Genomic DNA, 21319 nt, shown 5'->3' on the forward strand with positions numbered 1-21319 from the left:
CTAAGCAGGTCACCTTGTCATAGAAGATCGGGTTGGTCAAGCAGGATCTTCCCTTCATGAACCCATGCTGGCTGAGCCTGATCCCCTGGTTGTCGCGCACATGCCACGTAATGGCACTCAAAATTATCCACTCTGTGACGTTCCCCGGCACCGAGGTGAGGCTGACAGGCCTGTAGTTCCCCGGATCCTCCTTCCAACCCTTCTTGTAGATGGGTGTCACATTTGCTAGCTTCCAGTCATCTGGGACCTCCCTGGTTGACCAGGACTGCTGGTAAATGATGGAAAGTGGCCCTCTCAGTGTGGATTAAGGTGAGCCAACACTCAAGGTCCGTACACAAACACTGGCTTTAATAGAAAGCCTCTGCAGAAACAAATATTGAGTATAAATATTTGATACCTGCCAGCCCTCTCACGATTATATCTACTCCAGCTATGCAGCTAAGCTGTGCGGCTTTATGGAAAATCAAGGTAGGCCATGCAGTACTTAACTACAATTTAACAACTTAAACAACTTAATAACCTTAGGAGAAGTGAACGAGAGAGAGGGAGAGAGAGAAAGAGGGAAGAGGAGGAGAATCACCAGTCCTGGATCCAGCGTTGGACCTGCCAACTGGGGTATTTGGTGGAGAGAGACCCGAGAAAGAGCCAGAGTCCCTATTTATAGATTTCAGTCTCTGGACTTCTGGAACCTTCTCTGGACGAGAGAAGGAACTGAACTCCAGTTCCAGGAGTGGCAGAGGTAGCCATCGAATTAAGAGGGGTGACCAGTCAGACCAAGAGGAGTGATACCAGGACCCTCCCCCAGGCAGTACCTGTGGGGGGAATAAGAGGCTTCACAGACCACAGGGGATGGGGCCAAGGGTCCTGTCTCCACAGGGCTCCCTTCCCCACCCTCACTCCAGGTACTGTCTGGTCCTGGGTCCTAGTGACCATCGCTCTGCGTTGTGGTTTTAGCAGCAAGGCTGTTTGAGACATCTGGTTGTTTTGCACTAGCAGTTCTCTACAGGGTGGACTAGGTCACCTGATCCGCAGTGAGCCTGCCACTAATTTGAAAGCTTTTGAGCATTGTCTGGGGGCAGATTTCCTCAGTTTCCTGTCAAACAGCAATGATTTCTGAGTGCAAAACCCGTGGCCATATGTAATCCTTCCCATCTAATCTATTCCAGCCTTTAAAAATAATTTCAAACTCTTTCCATTCCCATGATGCTTGTAAATTTGGCAGCTCTTGGCTGTGTGGGAAGGGAAAGACCCTTTCTTCTCCTTTCTGTGCTAGTCTGGTAAAATTTTAGCATTAATGGGGTTTTTAACTTTTATTATGAAGCACACAGACACACAGCCCTTTGGCAAAGGCACCCTTTAGAAATAAATTGAGTCACCATCCTTATAATAGAAAGCTAATTCAGTATGGATCTGTCCTCCAGTTAAGGGCATGCACATCTCTTAGAGAATGGTATTACCAACTGACCAGAGTTCTGCTAGTAACTGCTGTTTGCTTTTCCTGACAGATCCCACTGTCCTGCCTGTGGAAATGGCTTTTTGATGGCTGCTACTGTAACATGCTTGTGTGACATCAGCCTGGTCCTGGGCCCTGCTCTGTACTTCCAGGATCGGCCACTGCTAGAAGGACTCAGCTTGGACACTGTTCTCTTACCTGCCCAGAACCTAGTTGCCCTCTACTTTCTGCCTTCCTTTCTACACAAACATAGCTGGCAATACAACCCCAGGTTTGAAGTACCCTTATCCTTAGTATGGAAGAATCTACTGAGGCCGTAAAACTCCCATCTGGCTACAGAGAGAAAAATAAAAAATTGCAGGTCAGTGTCTGTCCATAGTGAGGGAGTCGAGCCGAGTTGTGAGAGCTGCAAGGATCTGTGTCTTGGTCACTTCTCACATGTAAGTGGCTGAAGGGTGGCGTAAAGCCTCCCAGTGGAACATTAGCCCGCTGATACGTGTAAGCAATTCTGAGGCAGCAAGGTGGGTTTATCCTGGATCAGCTCTTTGCACCATTGTTACAACATTGAACAAAGGCCTCAGACACTTCCTTTTCTGCCTGGGCTTTCTTAATACCTTCCCTCTCTTTTTATTTGCTGTCTCTGTTCTTATTGGGAGGGAGGGATTTCATGTGGCACAGGACTGGAAGGGATTTTAACGGTCCACTGATTCCCGTGTCCTTCAAAAGGTCAATTTACAAGATGTATCTTGGGTCACTTGGTGCCCTCTCCATCACCAGGCTGCTCCATGCAAACTCCTGGCCAAATGGCTCCACAGAGCTGCTACAGCCCATTTACCGTAGCATGTGGGTCACGCCAGGGAACAGTGTCCTGCCACAGCTGCTGCAGGCAATATCCTCAACAGTCTCCATATGTGCTTTGATCAAAAGGCAAGCTTCCCATCCAGAGATGTATTCAAGCCATGGAGCTGGCTAAGTAAGCTGTGCAGCAGATCTCCTGTGCTCTGCTTGCCTGGAGTCATTCATTACTGGCCGCACAGTCCCAGGCCACCTTCTCTGAGGATGGCAAACACCATTGTCTCTGGCTGGTAGATGCGTTTGCTTACATGTACTCACTATCTGCTGAAATGAATTCAACCAAGAGGAACATGCTGGTGGTCTCATTCTGCTGTGCGTGTTGGTACCTGACCCATCCAGGCCATGCATGCCTTTGCCATGGGAGCCTCCATTGCAGCTGCTGTCTCCCACACAGAACCAAAACTATCCATCGCAATACTGGAAGTCTTACAGGATTACTCACAGGTGGTTCAAATCTTGCCTTGGAGACAAATCTTGCCTTTGACCCTTTGACTTGAAGATTTGTCTCCAAGGCAAGATTTGAACCATCTGTGAGTAATCCTGTAAGACCTGAAGGCACCAGTGACCAAAAGTTGTTTTCTTACAGAGTTCCTCAGCAAAAACAAGGTGCATCGTTCCTGCTGGGCACCTGGCCAGAAGGGCCGTCACCAGGAGTCAGGACCTTAGTGCTAAGGCTGGCAGCAAGGGGAGCAGTGTGATCTGGAAACACAAAAGGAGAAGCACACAAAATGCCAAGAAGATGACTTAAGAGACATCTCGTTGCACAATAGGGAACCAGGCTTGGGGAAGGAAGCGGCACTTGGCTCTCAAACATCTCACTGCGCTTTGGTAACGCAAGCTTTAATCAAAGCCTTCGCACTGGCGGTGTTGTAAGTACCACATAGCATTTGTTTTTCTAGGTGCTAAACTGAATGAATGTGTCTCAAAGGCTGCGAAGGTCATGCTGTACAGACTGGTTTGGCTGGGTTGGTATTTTACTGTGGTCAATCGATTTTTATGAAATGCTTTTACTTGTTAAATTTTCCTTGGTATTGGAAACAATCCAGCAAATAATATAAATGATGGAGCACTAGGAGACACACAGCCAAGGAGATCACTTGTTTGGCTGGATCCCCTCCTGCACAAGGGAGGCTTTGTGCAAGCTCACAGAAGCACCGTGTTCAGCTTGCTGTGGGCAGAGCTGGAGGCAGGCTTTGGGCTTTGTCTCTGTGCAGAGTCAGGCTGGCTTTGTTAACCATGGGGCTTAAAACTCATTAGTTTGGAGGTTGCAGCCAGACTGCTAGGAGGCTGCAGTTCCTCACAAGAGGTGCCTGTCTCCCAGCAGCAGTGGCAAGGAGGCAGCTGGTCCTTTGGGCAAAGGAAGAGGCTTGGGCTGGTCTCAGGGAGGGTCCCGTGCTGCCCGTGAGAGCTGCCGTAGGGGTCGTGCTTCTTTGGCGGTGCTGACCTCCTCTGAGACCTGCAAAGTGGGAAGGGACTGGTGTCACCAAGCTGGCCAACCCGCCAAGGACATGGGCTGGTCATGGTTCCAACAGCACCTGGTCTCATGCAGGTTGGCTTTGACCCCTGTGGATCCAGATAACATGAAAAAAGTCAAGTCGTGCTCACAGTGAATCAGGTGCCAGGCACCTCCGGCTCAAGCCGTGTCACTGTCAGCTGCCAGCATCACCTTTGGAAACATTCTGTTCGCAGTGATGCCAGCATCACATTGGAACAGCCCAGCTGGTGATTTGGGATCAGCCTTGGAGTGGCACCCCTATGGGGAGGGCAGGGTGAAACCCACCTCTCAGAGATGTTTTCCTGCCTCTTGCAGGGTTAAGTGGCCCCTTTTGGCACAAACTACAACTACAAATGGGCCTTGGGATCATCAGCTGCCTCCCAGCTGATTCCCACAGCATTTCAAACACAATGTCACAAGAGACAGGGATAATACAAACGAAAAGCCCTTCTCAGTGGGACAGATAAGCACTCACAGTTATTGCAAGAACACAGAGAGTACTGAATTTCCTACGTGCAGGATTGGCTATAGCTAGGGAGAAGAACACAACGTGAAAAAAAATCCAAGGTTTCCCTGGAATGCCCGTCCTAAACATGCCATGGTGTGGACCCTGCCCTTGCTAATTATGCATATAATAAATGTGTATTCAGATGCTGGGAAGAAATCAGCTCAGCTGATGGTGCCCTAGTCTGTATGCAGGTTTAAAGAAGCGCTCAAACCTGGATTTCCTTCCAGCCTTCTCCCAGCACCGTTTCCCTTGCCCTCGGCTGTCCTTATCCCCAGTATTACAGAGGGCACCCAAGGGGCTGGTCTGGGCATATGCATCCTCAGCCACCGCACACCTCGCCAGGTAGAAGAGTGAGCCAGGGGTAACCTGCTGGGAGCATGTCAGCCCTCCGGGAGCCCCAGTGCCTGTGCTTTCTGCCTCTCACCAGCTCCTTTCACCCATGTTTATTAATTAGTGCATATAAAGGGTGCTGTAATTTCTCTTTCTCAACAATTTTCTCATCCTTGATGGAAAGAAGGAGTTTTCACATCCTTCATACCATCATACCTTCTCTGTCTACCTTCTCCAAAGGCACACTTGGCCTTTCATGAGCTGGGAAGGGACTTCTTGTCTCCACCAGGACCTCCCCATGGGAAAGCCCAGCCGCAGGCAGCTGTAGCCTGGTGGTGCTCCTGTAAAAGCTCCTGCTACCCTCCAGGTTTCCTAACCACCACCTCCATGAACTTTGGGGTCCTTCAGTTTTTTATAAATCCCCTTAAGCATCACCAGAGCTCCTCCTGATGCCCTTGCTTCTGCCTGCAAGTGGGACCAGGGTGGGCAGAGACCCCAGTGGTCGTGCAGAAAGGAAGCTCCTGGGCAGGACAGGCTGTCCCAGGCAGAAACCAGCAGCGCCCAGGGCAGGAGGAGCTGTGCCTCAAAGATCCTTTCTGTGCAGGCAAATGGGCTGCAAGACCCTCCGACAGCCCCCTCCACCGTGCAGGAATGCCAGCAGGGTCCTGCAAGCTGCTGCAGCAACGGTGAGCTCACAGAGCAGCTTGTGCCCGCATCCTGCTGCCTGGGCACTGTGGCAGCGTCGGGGTGCCAAGCAGTGAGGGCAGCATGGGGCCGGCGGGTATCGGCAGGGGCATGATGGAGCAGGCAGAGTGCAGCAGGATGAGGCCCGTGGAGAGGGAGTGGGAGCCAAGGAGCTGGGAATGGGCCCATTGGGTCTCCCTGTGTCCCTGCCCACTGCCACGGTGCTTGGGACATGCAGCGCCCACATACCAGGGTGAGGAACCGGCCCAGTGCACTCAGCACAGGCACACCAAGCCCCTCCGGGCTGGCTGCCAGCTGGCACCCAGCATGCCGTCTCCCCCTCCCCCCGCAGGTGGGCAGAGAAGGGGGGCCCTGGCTCCCTGGCCCCAGCCCTTTGCCCGGCTGGGGCAGTGCGAAGCCTCATGCTGCTGTGTCTCTGTGCCACCCCAGCAGCAGGTGAGAGAGGTGGCATGATCTGACAGTGGCATGCCACCAGCTCAGCCCCATGGGTGAGTGAGCCTGGGTGGTGCTGGCATCAGTCCCAGGTGAGGTCAAAGCTTGGGACAGCCACAGCAAGGGACGAGGTGGCATCAGAAGGAAGAGGAGGGCAGCAGGACAGCATAGGGCCAGGCACACCCAGCGACATGCTCCCTTTTTCCCTTCAGCCTGCAGGATCCAGGCCAGCACGTCCCCCTGGAGATCAGTGCAGGAGTTTGCAGCCACGGACCAGTTCCCATGGGTGGTGGCACTGCAGGACACTCAGCGCAACCTCCTGGCCTTCGGCTCCATCCTGAACTGAGCACTGCTTGATCTTCAGCATTGTACCCAGCCTGCAGAGCAGGTCTGTGCCCTGCAAGGGGCCCTGTGCCACCGCGGGCAAGCCTTGGGTATCAGCAGGGAATAACACCACCTCCCAGTGCTCAGGAGGGTCTTGTCACTGCCCAGCAGCTGGGCGAGCATCCTTCAGTCAGAGCGGGGGCAGGCAGAGTTTGCCCCAGGCGTTTCCTTGCACCCAGTCCCCTCTGTTCACCCCCCGCAGGCAGCAGGTGCTGGCCTTGGTTGGGCTGAGCATCATGAAGAGACGATGGGAGGACCAGCCCCAGTATTCGATCAGCTCTGTCACCCCCACGAGGACTTTGATGAGGTGACACTCTACAACAACGTTGCTCTGCTCAGGACAGCCGCCCCACTGGAGTTCAGCAGCATCGTTCAGCCCATCTGCTTCCCCCACGGGAGCCTCTCTGCCTCGGGCCTCATGAACTGCTGGGTCTCGGTCTGGATCCATCCCAATGCAGGTAACTCCCACCTCCTGCGGCAAAGAGCTCCCTCCAGCAGGGCAGAGAGTTGCCTTCCCGCTCCCTCCTGCCAACACCCCCAATGGGAGGAAGGGGAACAGGGCTTGTCCTGGGAGGAAGAAGCACCCACTGGTCACCCATCCCTGTTTTTTGGAGGCTAAGGGCTGCCCAGAGCCACAGGCTCACAGTGGTCCCTCGGCCAGGCAGGGGAAAGTGCTGCAGCGACTTCCTGAGGATGCTCTCCATGGTGGACATGGATCCCTGCCTGCTGAAAAGGATTGCTGCAACCACATGCTGCAGCCACAGGGACACTGACAAAGTGGCAGGCTGTTTGGTAAGGGATACAGAGTGCCAACCCAGACCAGGCAGACATTTAGCCAAACCGCCTCCTCCCTGTTCTGCTCGTCTCCGACTCCAGGCTGGGAGAGCAGCCAAAACACTTGTTGGGCTTCTCCTGCTCAGTCCTTACAGGAAAAGATCCCTTCCGCGCAGCTTGCAAATAGCAGGCGTGGGAGGCTGTCTAAATGTGTGATACCCGTCTCTGCATGAGCTGCGGGGTGACCATCTCCCTGCAGGCCTGCAGGCGCTGCTCCTGGTCCCTGGATCTCTCCTGCTGCCCGGGCCTCCAAGGGCCTTTGATGTGGCCAGGGTCAAAGATGCTCAGGAGGCAAAACCGAGAGGGGTTCCTTGTGGTATGTACCAAAGGATCAGGTGTGGGCCTGGGCTGATGAGGGCATGGGCAGCCACAGGGGGCGATGCCAGTCACTTCACCTGGGGCACACAGGGACATCGTCAGCCCAAAGGCAGCCAGCCCCCTGAACCAGTGGTGCTTTGCTGCCAGTGATGATAAAAGACCAAACTGCTGTGATCTGCCCCCCTCTCATCCTGGTGAAGTCCACAGCCACCGAGAGTGATGGCAGGAGAGATACTGCTGAGACAGAACCCTGCCTTTTTTGTCTCTCTTGGGTTTCTTTATCATTTCATGCAGAAGTGGTTTCACCTCACTGCAACTTGCAGGGTGCTACATTTACCCACTTGACAGCAAACTTCCCCCCAGGGTTGGCTCCTTCTGCAGCTTCCACTGCTCACCTTGCAGTATCAGACAAGCCTAGTGCTGGTTACCAGACATCTTGACCTGGTTCCATGCTCTGCGGTAGCTTTGCAAGGACATCTGCAAGAGGATAAAGGAGAAGGCCTTCATATGTTCAGACAGCAGTGATATGTTGTGGAGAAAGCTGCAAGGCTGGAATCTAGCCTGGCCTGAACTGCTGTATTGCTTTCCCCTTCATCCCCCCCTGTTCCCACCTGAGATTGGTGTTCACTGTGGCAGGCTAAGAGAGCTCCTGCAGGTCTACACCAGCTTTGGTTTCTCCCATGAATGCCACAGGAAGCTTACAGACCCCACACAACAGCACTGTATGGAAACCTACAGCCCCTTGCATGGCAGCAGGTGTGTGGACATGCCCTGCCACAGAGAGGCTGGCAAGGAAAACAGGTTTATAGCCTCAATCTTATCCCAGGGACAACTAGAGGTTCTTTCTTTAGCCCCTTGAGCCCTCATTGCTCTCCACCTCCCAGAGGCTGGCAGGACTCTGGGCCCTGCTGCACAGACAACATGCAAGCCAGAGCGTGGGTCTCCCGGTCAAGGGCAGCAGCTGGGTGAGAAGGAATCTGCTTGCACAAAGACAGGCCTGCAGGCAGGCTGCCCACCAGCTCTGCGATAGCCACAGCCAGACCCCTGTTTCTGAACTCACAGCACTGGCGTTGATGGGTCAAGCCCAAATCCACACAGTTCTGACCTCTGAGAAAGGCTGGACCACATAAGCCCTGTCCAAGGCAGACTGGGGTGCTGGGGGGATAAGTGCTGGACAGGCACAAGCCCAGAGCCTTCCCCATCCCAGCCACAGATAAGCCCATCTCCGCTCAAGGGCAAGCAGGCTGTCAAGGTACAGGACCACACTATCTGTCCCATCCAGCCCAGCTACTTCTCTCCCCACACTGCTGTGCCCACAGACATCCTGCATGGGGCAGGGATACACACATGTCCTGCTACCTCCAGGCTTTGACTATGCTCCTCTGTGTTCTCTCTCCATCTCCTCCCAGGCTGTAGGAGTTGGGGCAGGAGGAGAGTCAAGGATATTCTTGCAACTTTGCCATGAACTCATGTTTGAATCTTGGCTAGCCTTTCCTTATCAGGGAAGAGTCAAGATATAAGTGAGTAAGAAATGTTTGAGATCATCAAAGAGGACTATGAACACTGGGGAGCCATCAAGGGTGCTGGAAAAGGCTGGTGCAGGTTACATATGCAGAGCCGGAAACGTGTCGGGCTGCCATACGTCCCCTTCTCCTTACGCACATGACAGGTTTCAGTATAGCAACAGCCCAATGGTGCTTCCTGCCAAATTACAAGCTGTATCCTTGACTTGGCTTCCCCTCTGAGCTCAGTCATTAAAATTCAGCCTCCGTCCTCAGGGTAGGGAGCGATCGCTGCTCTGTAAACAGGAAGAGCCTCCGGCTCTGCCAGGCACTGGTGAAACCACTGCACAAGAATTCTCGCACGGCTTCCTGACAGGTCAGGAGCGAGCGCTCTGGTCCCCGGAGTGGCTGCAGGTGGGCAGGCACAGATGCAGCTCCACCAGGACCCAGCACCCAGCTGCCACACATCCCAGGCTCCTGTACACCCAACCCGGTCTCGCTCACCTCAGCAACTGCCACCTTCCTCTCCCAAGCCTTGAGGCTGTTTTCGAGGTCAGTAACAGCCATCTTCTTCTGCACGTAACTCAGCACAGGGGGGACGCCATAGTCTGAGAGCTGCTTCTGCAGCTGCTGATTCACAATCTCGGCTTCAGCTCGTTGCTGCCGGAGGAATAGGGACAGAGGGCAAGGAGATCCCAAAGAAATGTCCCTCTGCCAGCTGGTGGCCAGTCCTCCACAGAAGCAGGCAGGCAGGATAAATTAAACCCCCAGCACTGCAGGGGAGCAGTGGGATGGATCCACCAGTGCCTCCATCCCTGCCAGGCAGCACTGCTAGGGAACCCCTTGAACCAGCTTCCCAAAGCTGTGGTGTCCCTGCCAGTGGTAGGGGACATAACCCAGACTGGTATGACAGCAGTGCTGCTTCTCCCTGGGGAGGACACTACTGATGAAAAGTTCAAGGAAACAGAATTTCAAGAAGCCAGTGGCAGGTCCCTGTGGAGCCAGGGCCAAAATCCACAACATGGCCTGTTCTGCAAACCTGCCCATGCTCACTGGCACCAGCAGGAGCCCCAGATCTTGCTCAGACCCAGAAAAGCAAACAGGTATCCAGCTCATTGCTGGGCCTTGAATGGGCATCAGTATCCCAACATACCACAAAAAGTACCTCAAAAGAGTCCTCCCAAGTGAACTCTCAGGGCCTCCCAAATCACTCTTACCTCCTCCACCAGAGCAGCTTCTCTTTCAATTTTCTCCAGCAGCTCCTTCCTCTGGGAGATGTCTTTCATCAGAGACGTGGATGTTTCCATGGCATCCTGCAGCTTCCTCTGGAACATGAGAGCAGGACAGCATCAGCAGGTGCAGCGGCAGCTCCCAGCCACCTGCAAAACCACCCCTCCACTCCTCCAGCTTGGTCTCAGCTGGTGGCGCGGGAGCTCTGTGGCACTGCTTGTCCCCTACAGAAGATAGCGTCATGCCCTGGTCACACAGCTATGCCTTCGTTATGTCCTCTGTGTCACACTGTAGCATAGCCCACAGCACAGCAGCCAGGGTTTAGGATTGACCCAGACAGAATGACTGATTGGAGAGAAGCAAATACACCCAGCTGAGAAGTACTTTTCACTGTTAAGAGCAGAGACTCAGAGTGACAGCTGCAGCTCATAACATCTTTTCTAATGTCACAGATTATGTAAAAAATGTATTTTCCTGTGTAAGTCATCACCAAAGCTCGTTCCTACTGGAATTTTACCCTGGGGTGTAAAATAACCATGCTGCAAAGCATGAACTCCATCATCAGGCTGCAGCCAAACATGAATGAGTGCATCGCTGCTCTTGGTGTGTTGGGCAAACCTCCCAACTGAACTGCTAAGTCAGTGGGAAGGCAGAGAGGTATTTGGCATCCTCTGACTGAGAAAAGGAAGGATGCATGAGCTCGTGTGTGACCCTTGGAAACAGAAGAAAGCCAAAATGAAGGTGCCGGGAGGTTCACTCACTCTATAGAAGTTGAGGACTTGGACAGTCTTCCCTGAGGTCAGTTTTAGCTGCAGCAGCTCCTCGTTCTTCTCATCAATCTTCTCCTGGTACTGGGCATTTCTAACCTGCAGCTGCTGCAAACGGACCTCACGGAGTGTCTCTCCCATCTGCTCCTTCTGCAAACCCCAAGGAAGCAGAGCTGTAGGTTGCTGACCAAAGCTGCATCCCAAGTAAGAGAACTTTGCTCTGTGGGGAAGGCAGACCTAAAGAACAGGGTCTTCAGCCTGGCTGCAAACCTGGGGCTCAGGGAGAAATGCGAGACACGGCGTGCCACTGAGCCTATGCTCTGTGTCCTAGCTTAGAGGGTCCAAGCAGTGCAGACAGGTCCCTTCTGGCGAGGGTCCTGCCACGCCAGCAGCAGCCAGTCCCCAGGGAACTGCTCTGATCCACCGTACATATTTTCCAGGGCACAAAGGGCACAAAGAGATCTGCCAGCTTCCACTCTGTGAGACTGCTGGTCTCATCCCATTCACGCAGACATGTGTCAGGTCTGAAGCTGGGCAGACAACAATGACCTTTGACAAAGGCAGCAAGGCCAGGAGCAAAGGAGGAAGGGGAGGAGGAGGAGGGCCACGCATCTCTACACAGAGCAGGCCCTGCATCTGCACTGGGCTGTACTCCTTTCGTTCTTCAAGGGACCATCTAGTCCCTGTTTCTCCTCAACTGCCACACGCACCTGCCTGAGCTGCTGCTGCAGCTTCTTCTTGTAACCCTTGAGCAAATAATTTTTTAAGCGCAACTTCTCTCTCAGCAGATCCTAAAGAAAGACAGCAGATTATAGTGGAACAGCAGAGCCTGGGAGGAGAAAGAACACTCAGACCCCACTCTTTATGATACGGTTCCCGTTCATCTCATCCACACTGCAGCCTTCACTGCTGGCTTAGAAAGAAGCCCAGCGAGAAATGCTGCTCAGTATCACTCTGCCCCAAACGTGAAGGCATGGCCGTGCACTTTCCCAGGCTCCTCTAAGGGCCCTGCATCATCTGTGCTCACAGCTGTGCTGCAGCTCAGCAGCCTGATGAGCACCTGGGCTAGTCATCAACTGACAAGTGTGACAAGGGCTGTCCAAAGAGACTTGCTAAGATAGTCTGAAAACATGATGTAAGCCACACAGGAGTATGGGAACTAGGATTTTCCCTAACCAACATAATTGTCAGATGACAGACTAGACTCAAAATTTGCTATGATGCACTGACCCTCTGGCGGTTCTTCTCCTCCATGTATCTCAGCAGCTTCTCAGAAGCTATGATACTCCCTTTCTTGCTGGAGATGGTGCTGATGATGTCTTTCTCAAAGTCACTGATGGCTTTCTTAACATCAGTCCACCAAACATTTGCTTCTTCTATGACTGCCTGTAAAAATAAGTCACATAACAGTCAAGAGGCGCTAACTTCCCTTATTCAAACAGCTTTGGGAACAGAGAACACTGGAAAGGACCAGGCATGCTCTCTGCTGGCATTACTAGCATTTCTTCTGTGGGAGCACTGAATTTCACTCTGTGCAGCTCAGGGCACATGGTGCAGGCTCACACGGTCACTGACTCAAAACGAACAAGAAAAAAAATACCTCACGTGCCTGAGCTTCAACATCTGCCACTCCATCCTGACCTACAAACATTGCTAGTCTAAGCCGACACAAGACAAGAAATTACCACCCTTTGTTTACTGCATATGCCCTGTGGCCACACAAGAGGAACAGGCTGCCTGCTTCACCTCTCCTGGCCACTGCAGGCAGCATCAGTGGTCTGAACGGAATGCAGAGGTCTCTCCTTCCCCAAAAGCTCCTGAGCATCTTGGCTAGGAGGAGACCTTGGCAGCCAGCACAGGGCAGGCAGAGATGGCCATACAGCCACAAGGAGCCTGCAGCAGGAACGCAGTCTTGGAGACTTGGAGCATGCTCTGAAGAAATCCTAGAGACAGTGGAAAGGCAGACCCCAGAGAGGACTACATGGAGTTTAGCCAAATCAGGAAGCTTCTGGGAGCTGCTAGAATGAAAAATAAGTCTGGCACAAAGGGCACACCTTCAAAAAGCTGACAAAAAAGAGATTTTTCTTTCAAGCATTGACTTCTTCATCTCACACAGCAGATTTGAGCTCCTCTACCTAAAAATCTTCCCTTCGCCTGTATTATTATTAGTTCCTGCCATAATAAGATCCATCTTTAGAGACTGGGCACCTCTGATCTCTGTTGGTGTACCTGCCTTCAAGAAAGGGGTGAGGTGAGAGGACAGTTCTGGCTCCCACTGTCAACTCAGGACCACTCACAGCAATGCTCTGCTATGAACAGCTCTTATCAAGCAAGTCTGTCTCACTGCCTGAAGGATGGCATGTTCAAAGAGGTGTGAAAAGTAACAAGACTATTTGACACCTTGGTGATCGTAAGGGTCCTGGAGAGCCATACCTCAAGGTTCTGCAACGTCTGCTCTGAGTCCTCGTTCATCCTCTGAATCTCATCCTTCATCTCAGTCAGCTCCCGCTCAGCCAGCTCACATTTCTGCTCCACTGTCAGGCTTACAAAATAGTCTGTTGCACCATGCAACTTGGATTTGTACCTGCCACGTGTCTGCAACAACCCAGGAACAACACAGATGCCGTTAGAAAGCCAGCACTGGCCAACTGTTGCTGCATTTTCCTGTATTCAAAAAGAAAATAATCATCTCAACGGTCATGTTAGCAGGATTCCAGCTTACAGCAAGGACAAGGAGGCCTCTCCAGACCAGAGATAACTCAGGGCCACACCTAGGCTGACCCCATCTGTCCTCTCATCCACCCACAAAACCCTCCTATGCAAGCACTTTCAGTTCAATTCAACAGACAAATCCAGGGCTAGAGATTAAAGCCAATGTGACCGCTTCATGTGGGTAGCTAAAACACCTCTTCATAGCGAAGATACTAATTGTTGCATAGGACAGATGGGGTCTCCTACCACTGCCTGGGTCAGACGCCCTGAGGAGCTGAGCTTACTGCAGCATGGGCAGGCCAGAGCATGCTCTTGGAAGAACTGACACCACTCAGGAGCAATTCCCAGTGCTGTGGGGACACAGCGAGGCAGGCACAGCTTTGCAGAGGGCAAGTACCCACCTGGCCAAAGGCAAAGTTTCTAAGGGCTCAGTCTGGGACTAACCAGCTAGTTTGGATTCAGGCAGGTGCTAAAACCCAGTGCAGGATGCTGGCTGAAAGGAGCCCCACTGCAAAGGGTCTAGAGCTTCTGTTCACTCTGTCTCTGGTGAAAAGGCAACGTTCAGGCCAGGAGGTAAAAATCTGCTCCAAAAGCCTGTTCATGGCTCCAGCAAGAAGGAAGAGAGCAACACAGACTCAGCAGAGGTACCCAAGTGTGGATGCACACAGGTCTGAGCCCATGTGAATTTCCCCAGGAGGAAGGAGAGGAGCAGAGCGTCCCATCACAGACCTGCCACAGCCTTGGGCAAGTCTCCTGCCTTCTTGGCACCAGCCTCCCTATTTGTTTAACTTCTACTTCAAATTATCCTGCGTGGGGGTTACCTCATTCCAGATCTCCCTAGCACTTGCTGTTCAGGAGGACATAGTGCTGTCACGCAGGGAAGACACAGCATCAGCTGGAGGAGGAGAAATGAGAAGGCAGCCTGGCCTTTACACTGAGTGCAGGAACGGCAAGGCAGCCCGAACTCTTATACCTACAAGACCTGCAGCACCTTTTTGCAAGCAGGTGTCTAGGTTAAGGGCTCATCACTGTGAAGCCCAAGTGCAGAGGGCTGTTGGGGGACTTTCTTCATCTCATTTCAAACCAGGGAGCTTGTCTGCTGGCCTCCTGTCAGATGAGCACTGAGATTGGGAGGTCAGAGGGGCTGCAGAGGGAGGAAGGGTCATGGCTCTGTGCCGTAAGGCAGCAGCCAGACCCAAAAACCCAGTACCTGCAGCCGCACAGCCACTGCCCTGGCTCCAGAGCAGTACCTGCATCAGCTCTGGTGCGGCATCGTGCGTCTCGGACAGCAGACGGAGTGACGGGCTGCATGGCTCCATCTTACAGTACCATTTCTCAAACATTTCCACCTCAGTTCGGAGCAGGGCGTTGGTGTGGCTGCGAGGAGGAGGGGGTCGGGCTGAACCCTAGGCCAAGCTGAGCACCGCACCGGGCAGCAGCTGAGCCAAAACAGGCGACCGCAGGGCACAGCAGCCAACCCGAAAGGGTCGGGAGGGCCTGAGGTCCCCCCGGCCAGGACACAGGGGCTCGGCCAGACCCGCTCCTTCCCAGACCCGAAGCAGCCGGCAGAGCCCGAGGCACCGGGTCCTCCCGGGGGTCTGGGGCGGGAGAGCGGGCAGCCTGCCTCCAGACCCCGACCACGGTGAGGCAGCACCTGCGGCCAGGCAGGCCACCGGGGCCTCTGGGGATGGTGCCCAGCGCGGGGGTGCCCAGCCCGGCCCTGCCCTGCCCACCCACCCTGCCCGGCCCTGCCGGGGGTTAAGGCCCAGCGGCGCCCCCAGGCCCAACCCGGCCCCTGCAGCCCCCAGCAGCACCCCGCAGCCCGAGGACGCCCCTCCCCGCCGGCCGCCGGTACCGCGCCTCCCGCAGCTGCGCCCGGAGCTGCGGCAGCGGCAGCGCCGCCAGGCCCCGCTCCGCCATGGCCGTCTCCTGGCAACGGCGGGGGCGGTGCGCGCTGGCGCGGGGCGGCGGGCAGGGCCTCGGGGCGGCGGCACGGGGGGGCAGGGGGGAGACGGAGGACATGGGACATGGGGGGACATGGGAACACGGGGACACATGGCGGGGGACACAGGGATGGAGCACGGGATACAGGGGCGATACGGGGACACGGGCAGGGGACAGGAGGCGGGGGACATGGGGGGACACGGGACATAGGGACACATGGGACACAGGGGCAGGGGGCATAGGGGACACGGGCACAGGGACAGAGGGCATGGGGACATGGGTGGACATGGGGGAGACATGGGACACGGGTGCGCAAGGGACACGGGACAGAGGATATGGGGACACACAGGGGGAGGGGCTATGGGGGGACGTGGGCACGGGGACATGGGACGCAGGACATGGGGGGACAGGGAAATGGGGGTTCACAGTGACAGGGGCCACGGGACGTGAGCTCATGGGGACACAGGGACAGGGAGCAGGAGGGGCAGGGGCACAGGGACACATGGACACACACGTACAGGCACACATGGGATCTCCTGTGCACATGCACACACACCTGGGCACACATGCACACACGCACACTGACACAGGGTCACACACGTGCACACACACACGCAGCTCAGGCCCTGCTTCCCCACCCATGGGGGAGTCCCGTGGGGTCCTGCAGGCCTCCGGAGCGGGGGAAGGTGCTGCTGGAAGGGTGTGGGGGGAGACAGCCCCTCCGTGACACAGCTGGCCCCTGCCCGAGGGGCTGCAGCTCTGGGGGGTCCCTGAGCCCTCAGCGAGGCGTCTGCAGTGCAAACGCAGGGGGGTTGGCCAGAGCTACGCAGGGGGGTGCGATGCTGAAGGGGCAGCCCCCCCGGGGGTCTCTTGGAGTGCATATCACTCCCACTACTGCGGTGCCCACTCCCAGAAGCTCCTGGTTAGGAGCTGCTTCCTGGCTCCTCCTTGCCAGACATGCCAGACAGGATCCGGCCCCTCAGCTGGGCAGTGAAGCCTCTGTAGGGGTGCAGGCAAATGCTGGCCCCCAGCTCACATTTGGGATGCACCTGCACCATGGTGAGGGTTTCTTTGCCTGTGACACTGCAATCTTCCTCTTACAGACTCTGCTTTATCACGGTCTGGCTGTAAAACCAGGGGGAACAGTAGCACCAGTCCTGAAGGCAGCTGCCCCCAGAGGCATGCCTAATTTTAAGAGATTTGTGAGGGTGTGGACCATCATTTCTAAGTGTCCCTGTTGCTGGATCCAGACCATGGCAACAGCGATGTGCTCTGAATTCCCTATGCCGGATGCCCAGGACCAACGGCAGCGGGTGGCAGGTCTGTTTAAATGTGCGTCTGTCCCCTGAAAGTTGATGATGTGGCCGGTGATGCATTTCCACGTTTTTTCTGGGATGAGGGATGCAAGTCAACCTATTTATATAAATAGTAGAAAAATCAATGCTCTGGCAATGCTGGTCCTATTTCTGGCCAGAACATGTCAAAACTCATCTTCAAAATGCATCTTGAGTCATAACTGCATCAGATCCATGGGAGGAACCACGCTTCCTAGCCTCATCGGGTGCAGGGATGAACACCCCTCATTGCAGGATCTTCATCACATACAGAACTCGATGCCAGAAATCAAGTGATCTGAGATGAGGAGGAGGGGACAGCATGTATGTGACATCCTGGAGGATCTCTCTGTGTGCAGGGTGGGACGGGGATCCCACGAAAAAGCTTAACATGGGGTCATGAATTAAAACCTGTGTTAAAAACAGTGCTTGTGTGAGCTGGCTGATTAAGACCACAGAGATAATTATAACACCAGACTGTTGGTCTCTGCACCGGCCCACATTTTGTAATGCTCCAACCTAAGACAGCCAGTATTTCATCGTTTGGTAGGAGGGGGAGAGGCAGCTGAGTGACCCAGGGGAGCCATGACGGGATGGTGGGCAGGGATGGCATCTCTGAAGGGTCCAGCAATGTTGTGCTGCAGGCTTTGCAGCTGCAGGAAGTTGGGGTGCAGATTTTTAGAAATTTATAGCTCTGTGCAGCTGCACAAAGCTTTTCAGAGGTCAGCAGGAGACTGAGCACATCTCTGCCAGAATATTTGTCCCTCGACAAACACCAGGCTCCAGAGCTCTGAAGTACCTTCAGGACAAGATCTCCAGGTGTTTTTAATGGCTGAAAACATATTTTCCCTGACTTAGCTCTGGGAAACAGCTGGACCTTTATGACCAGATTTGAAAATAGTAGTAATAATAATAAAAATAGCTCACTAGCATTTCAGACAAAGTAGGTGAAGCTTGGCAAACTTCCCTGGAACTGGAAACGGGGCTTTTTGCTGTGGGAAGCGCTGGGCAGCATCAGAAACCAGCAGGCAGCCCCAGTTCCCGCAGCTGGGCAGCCAAGGTGTCAGCTGGAAGAGCTGGCAGCACATGGGCTGGCTTTCCTGCCAGAAATCAGCCTGGCAAGCCGTTTCAGTAGCCTGCCTGTGTCCCACTGGAAAGCTCCAAGGAAGATGTCACTGGTGATGAAACTGCTGACAACCTGGTGCAGCACCCTGTGGAATGCAAATTTCCCTTTTAATAGAGGATTTTACCCTGGTCCCATGCAGAATTTACTGGGAGGGATGTATGTGTCAGCTGTGTAGTGGTGCAGATCTAGCTGTCTTGGTCTGCAAAAAAGCCATACGCATATGCCGGTATCACAGCGCCACTTTAAACCTATGACTCAATGCCTTTACATATGCTGTCATAAATTCTAGTTTATGCAAGGGCTGACTGCTTTGTTTATGCATTTCTGCATCTCCTCCAGGTCCTAGGAGAGGATGTTCATCATCGCTCTGCAGTCCTGGTAGGAAGAGGCCAGTAAGCTGGACTCTGGACGTGGCAGACTTCCCCAAGGACAGCTGATTTTCCTCTTGCTTTGCTAAGACAGGTTTGGCAGGACTGGCTGTCGAGCTTGCCTTTTCTGTCCAGTGCTGAGTACCCTGGCAGAGCAAGCATTTTGAACACATCCTCCTTGTTTTTCAATGATCCTGTGAAAGTCTTGCCTGGACTGCATTCAGTCAGGACCCAAAGTATAAAATTATAAAGTCTTACTGGGTTTTCTTATCAGTCTCAGGCAGCTGGAAAGCTCACTGGGTTTTGCAGTGCACAGTTGACTCCACGTGCTTATCTTTCCAAGGATACTTTCCTTAGGTTTCCTCAAAGCCTCAAAGCCCAGCATTCACATAAGCTTTAGCCCTGTGAATTGAGGACCCTGTGGGTCCTTTTCCTTTCTTAGCACTCAAAGGAAAAGAAAATTATCTCTCTATGTACTTCCATCAGGAACAGCAGCCTAAGGCTTAACTCCTCTATTTACCAAGTGTTGCTTTTCCCATTAATAGCAATATCAAGAAGTGCAAAATCTGCACGCAGTTTGAAGGCTCCAAGCTTTTGACTTGAAAGTGCATGCCTACAGAAAGGAAGGACAGTGGTGGCCCTGTGACCTGATGGCTGGAAAGACTCCTTGGCAGCCAGCATGAAGCCTGGAGCCGAGTCTAATTTCCAGCTGAGCGTAAGCTGATGTTTGGAGGCAAGCCAGGAGCAGTGTCAGAGTAACCAAGTAACCTGTGTCCCAAGCTCTGCTCGTCACCTCTTGGGCTGGTGGCTGGTGCTGAGACCCAGCTTCACCCGGCTGGCGTGGGCGTGGGGAAGGGTTGGAACTGGCAGCTCCCCTAGGACTCACCAGGCACCAGGAGGTGAGGGCGTGAGGTGGGTTGAAAACTGGCCCAGTGGGTGGGGTGATTAGTGACACGAAATCTAGTTGGAGGCCAGTCACTAGCGGTGTAGCCCAAGGGTCAATACTGGGTCCAGTCCTGCTGGGAAGCAATTTTTCTGAAAAAGACGTGGGTGCCCTGGTGGACACCAAGCTGAACATGAGCCAGCAACATGCCCCTGCTGCAAAGAAGGTGAATGGTCTCCTGAGCTCTGCATTAGGTAAAGCACTGCCAATGCAATCATCTTCATTAATGATCATGATGATGGGGCAGGGCACACCCTCAGCAGGTTTGCAGATGACACCTAACTGGGAGGAGTGGCGGATACTCCAGAGGGTGGCACTGCCATCCAGAGGGACCTCAACAGGCTGGAGAAATGGGCTGGCAGGAACCTCCTCAAGTTCTGAGCAAGGAGACATGCAAAGTCCCACCCCTGGGGAGGAACAACCCCAGGCACCAATTTACACTGGGGGTCAACCAGCTGGGAAGCAGCTTGGCTGAAAAGGACCTGAGGGTCTTGGTGGACACCAAGCTGAACATAAGCCACAAAGAAGACTAATACAGACCTGGGCTGCATTAGGCAAAATATTGCCAGGAGGTGGAGGGAGGGGCTGCTTCCCCTCTGCTCAGCAATGGTGGGGCCACCCCTGGGGTGCTGTGTCCAGTGCTGGGCTCCTCAGTACAAGAAAGACAGGGACATACTGGGGAGAGCCCAGCAAAGGGACCTGAAGATGAATGAGGGACTGGAGGGAGGGTGCAAAGAAGAGGGAGCCAGGTTCTTCTCAGTGGTGCTCAGTGATGCAGAGGCAATGGGCACAAACTGAAACCCAGGAGGTTCCCTCTGAACATCAGGAGACACTTTGTCACTGTGAGGGTGACCGAGCACTGGCATAGGTTGCCCAGGAAGGCTGTGGAGTGTCTATCCGTGGAGGTATTCAGAAGCTCTCTGGACACGGTCCTGGGCAACCAGCTCTGGGTGGTCCTGCTGGAACAGAGGGGATGGACCAGGTGACCTCTGGAGGTGCCTCACCTCAGCCAGCCTGTGGTTCTGTGGAGTCCCTCCAGAGGAACATGGAGCCTTTCCTCCATCCCAGGTCCCACCGTGGGGGTGACAGGGGCTGTGGCAGGCAATGATGGGGGTGATGGTGTCACAGGGGACTGACCAGGGGTGTGAAAGGACTGAGGTGGGGTGACAGGGTCTGCAATAGGGTGTGAGGGGTGACGAGGGTGTCAGGGTGTGACAGGGTTGTGACAGGGTGTGACAAAGCCGTGATGGGGACACAAGGAAGTTGGGTGGGTGACAGGGGATGGGGAGGGTTTGAGTGACGAGGCCGTGTCGGGTGACACGAGGCGAGCTGAGGAGGGGTGACGGGGCCTGACGGGTGAGTGACGGTTGCGATGGTGGGGAGGGAGGGCGTAACCAGGCGTGACGAGGCGTGGCGGCAGCCGCCCGGCGAGCGGGCGCCGCGGGGACGGACCTCCGCGCCGCTGGGGTGCGCTGCGCGGCGGGCGGCTGAGGGGCGGCGGGCGGGCGCCTCTCGCGGCGGCGGCGGCGCCTTTTCCGGGTTGGCTGCGCGGCGCTCGGGGCCGGCCCAGGCTGCAGCCGCCGCCGCCGGCACCGGGCCCGGGCCTCGGCACGCTCCGCGCGGGCCTCGCGCCCGCCGTCCCCGGGCCGGCCCCGCCCCGCCCAGCTCCGGCCCCGCTCCGGCCTGGCCCTGCCGCCGCCCGCCGCCGCCCTCCTGCGCGCCGCGCCCCGCCTCGCCGGCCTCCCGCGGCGGCCCCGTGCCCTCCTCCTCCTCCTGCAGCCGCCGCCCGGCGCCGCCATGCCCGGCCCGGCCGCCGGCAGCCGGGCGCGGGTGTACGCCGAGGTGAACAGCCTGAGGAGCCGCGAGTACTGGGACTACGAGGCGCACGTCCCGAGCTGGGGGTAAAGCGCCCCGCGGGGACCTCCCCCCCTTCCCCGGGCCGCCGGCCGCCCCGCACCCTCCTGCAGGCTCCAGCCCACGGGGAGGGTTCCCTGCTCGCTCCCCCCCCACCCCGTTTTGGGGTGTCCCCGGGGGGCTGCGGGCGGCTGGGGGGGGGCTGGGAGAGGGCCTCCCCCTCCC

The 21319-nt window shown here is 55.1% G+C and overlaps 2 protein-coding genes across 6 annotated transcripts in view; one reads left to right on the forward strand and one right to left on the reverse strand.

The window, feature by feature from the left end:
* Positions 1 to 326: 326 nt before the first annotated feature.
* Positions 327 to 15445, reverse strand: CFAP263 (cilia and flagella associated protein 263). Of its 2 annotated transcripts, XM_087740706.1 has the most exons (10): positions 15381 to 15445; positions 14776 to 14902; positions 13247 to 13408; positions 12044 to 12199; positions 11524 to 11604; positions 10808 to 10963; positions 10034 to 10141; positions 9321 to 9476; positions 7710 to 7791; positions 327 to 3764 (listed from the first exon to the last, which is right to left on the reverse strand). In XM_087740706.1, exons 1-9 carry the CDS (start codon positions 15443 to 15445, stop codon positions 7729 to 7731), a joined length of 1074 nt encoding a protein of 357 aa, XP_087596832.1. In that variant the 3' UTR covers positions 327 to 3764; positions 7710 to 7728. The 2 variants fall into 2 exon arrangements, with proteins under 2 accessions (XP_087596832.1, XP_087596833.1); XM_087740707.1 differs by lacking the exon at positions 9321 to 9476.
* A 5314-nt stretch (positions 15446 to 20759) lies between these two features.
* The window catches only part of CSNK2A2 (casein kinase 2 alpha 2), a 29012-nt gene continuing 28452 nt past the window's right edge, over positions 20760 to 21319 (forward strand). For 3 of the 4 annotated variants that reach the window (XM_009470485.2, XM_087739662.1, XM_087739661.1), the window contains exon 1: positions 20760 to 21141. In XM_009470485.2, the coding sequence (XP_009468760.2) occupies positions 21038 to 21141 (104 nt within the window). In that variant the 5' untranslated portion in view covers positions 20760 to 21037. The remainder of the gene's footprint in view (positions 21142 to 21319) is intronic. The other variant, XM_087739660.1, reaches the window with a different exon arrangement.

This window comes from Nipponia nippon, unplaced genomic scaffold (assembly GCF_047370975.1).
Source record: "Nipponia nippon isolate SJK-2023a ecotype South Korea unplaced genomic scaffold, ASM4737097v1 scaffold_7, whole genome shotgun sequence".
NCBI lineage: Eukaryota > Metazoa > Chordata > Aves > Pelecaniformes > Threskiornithidae > Nipponia > Nipponia nippon.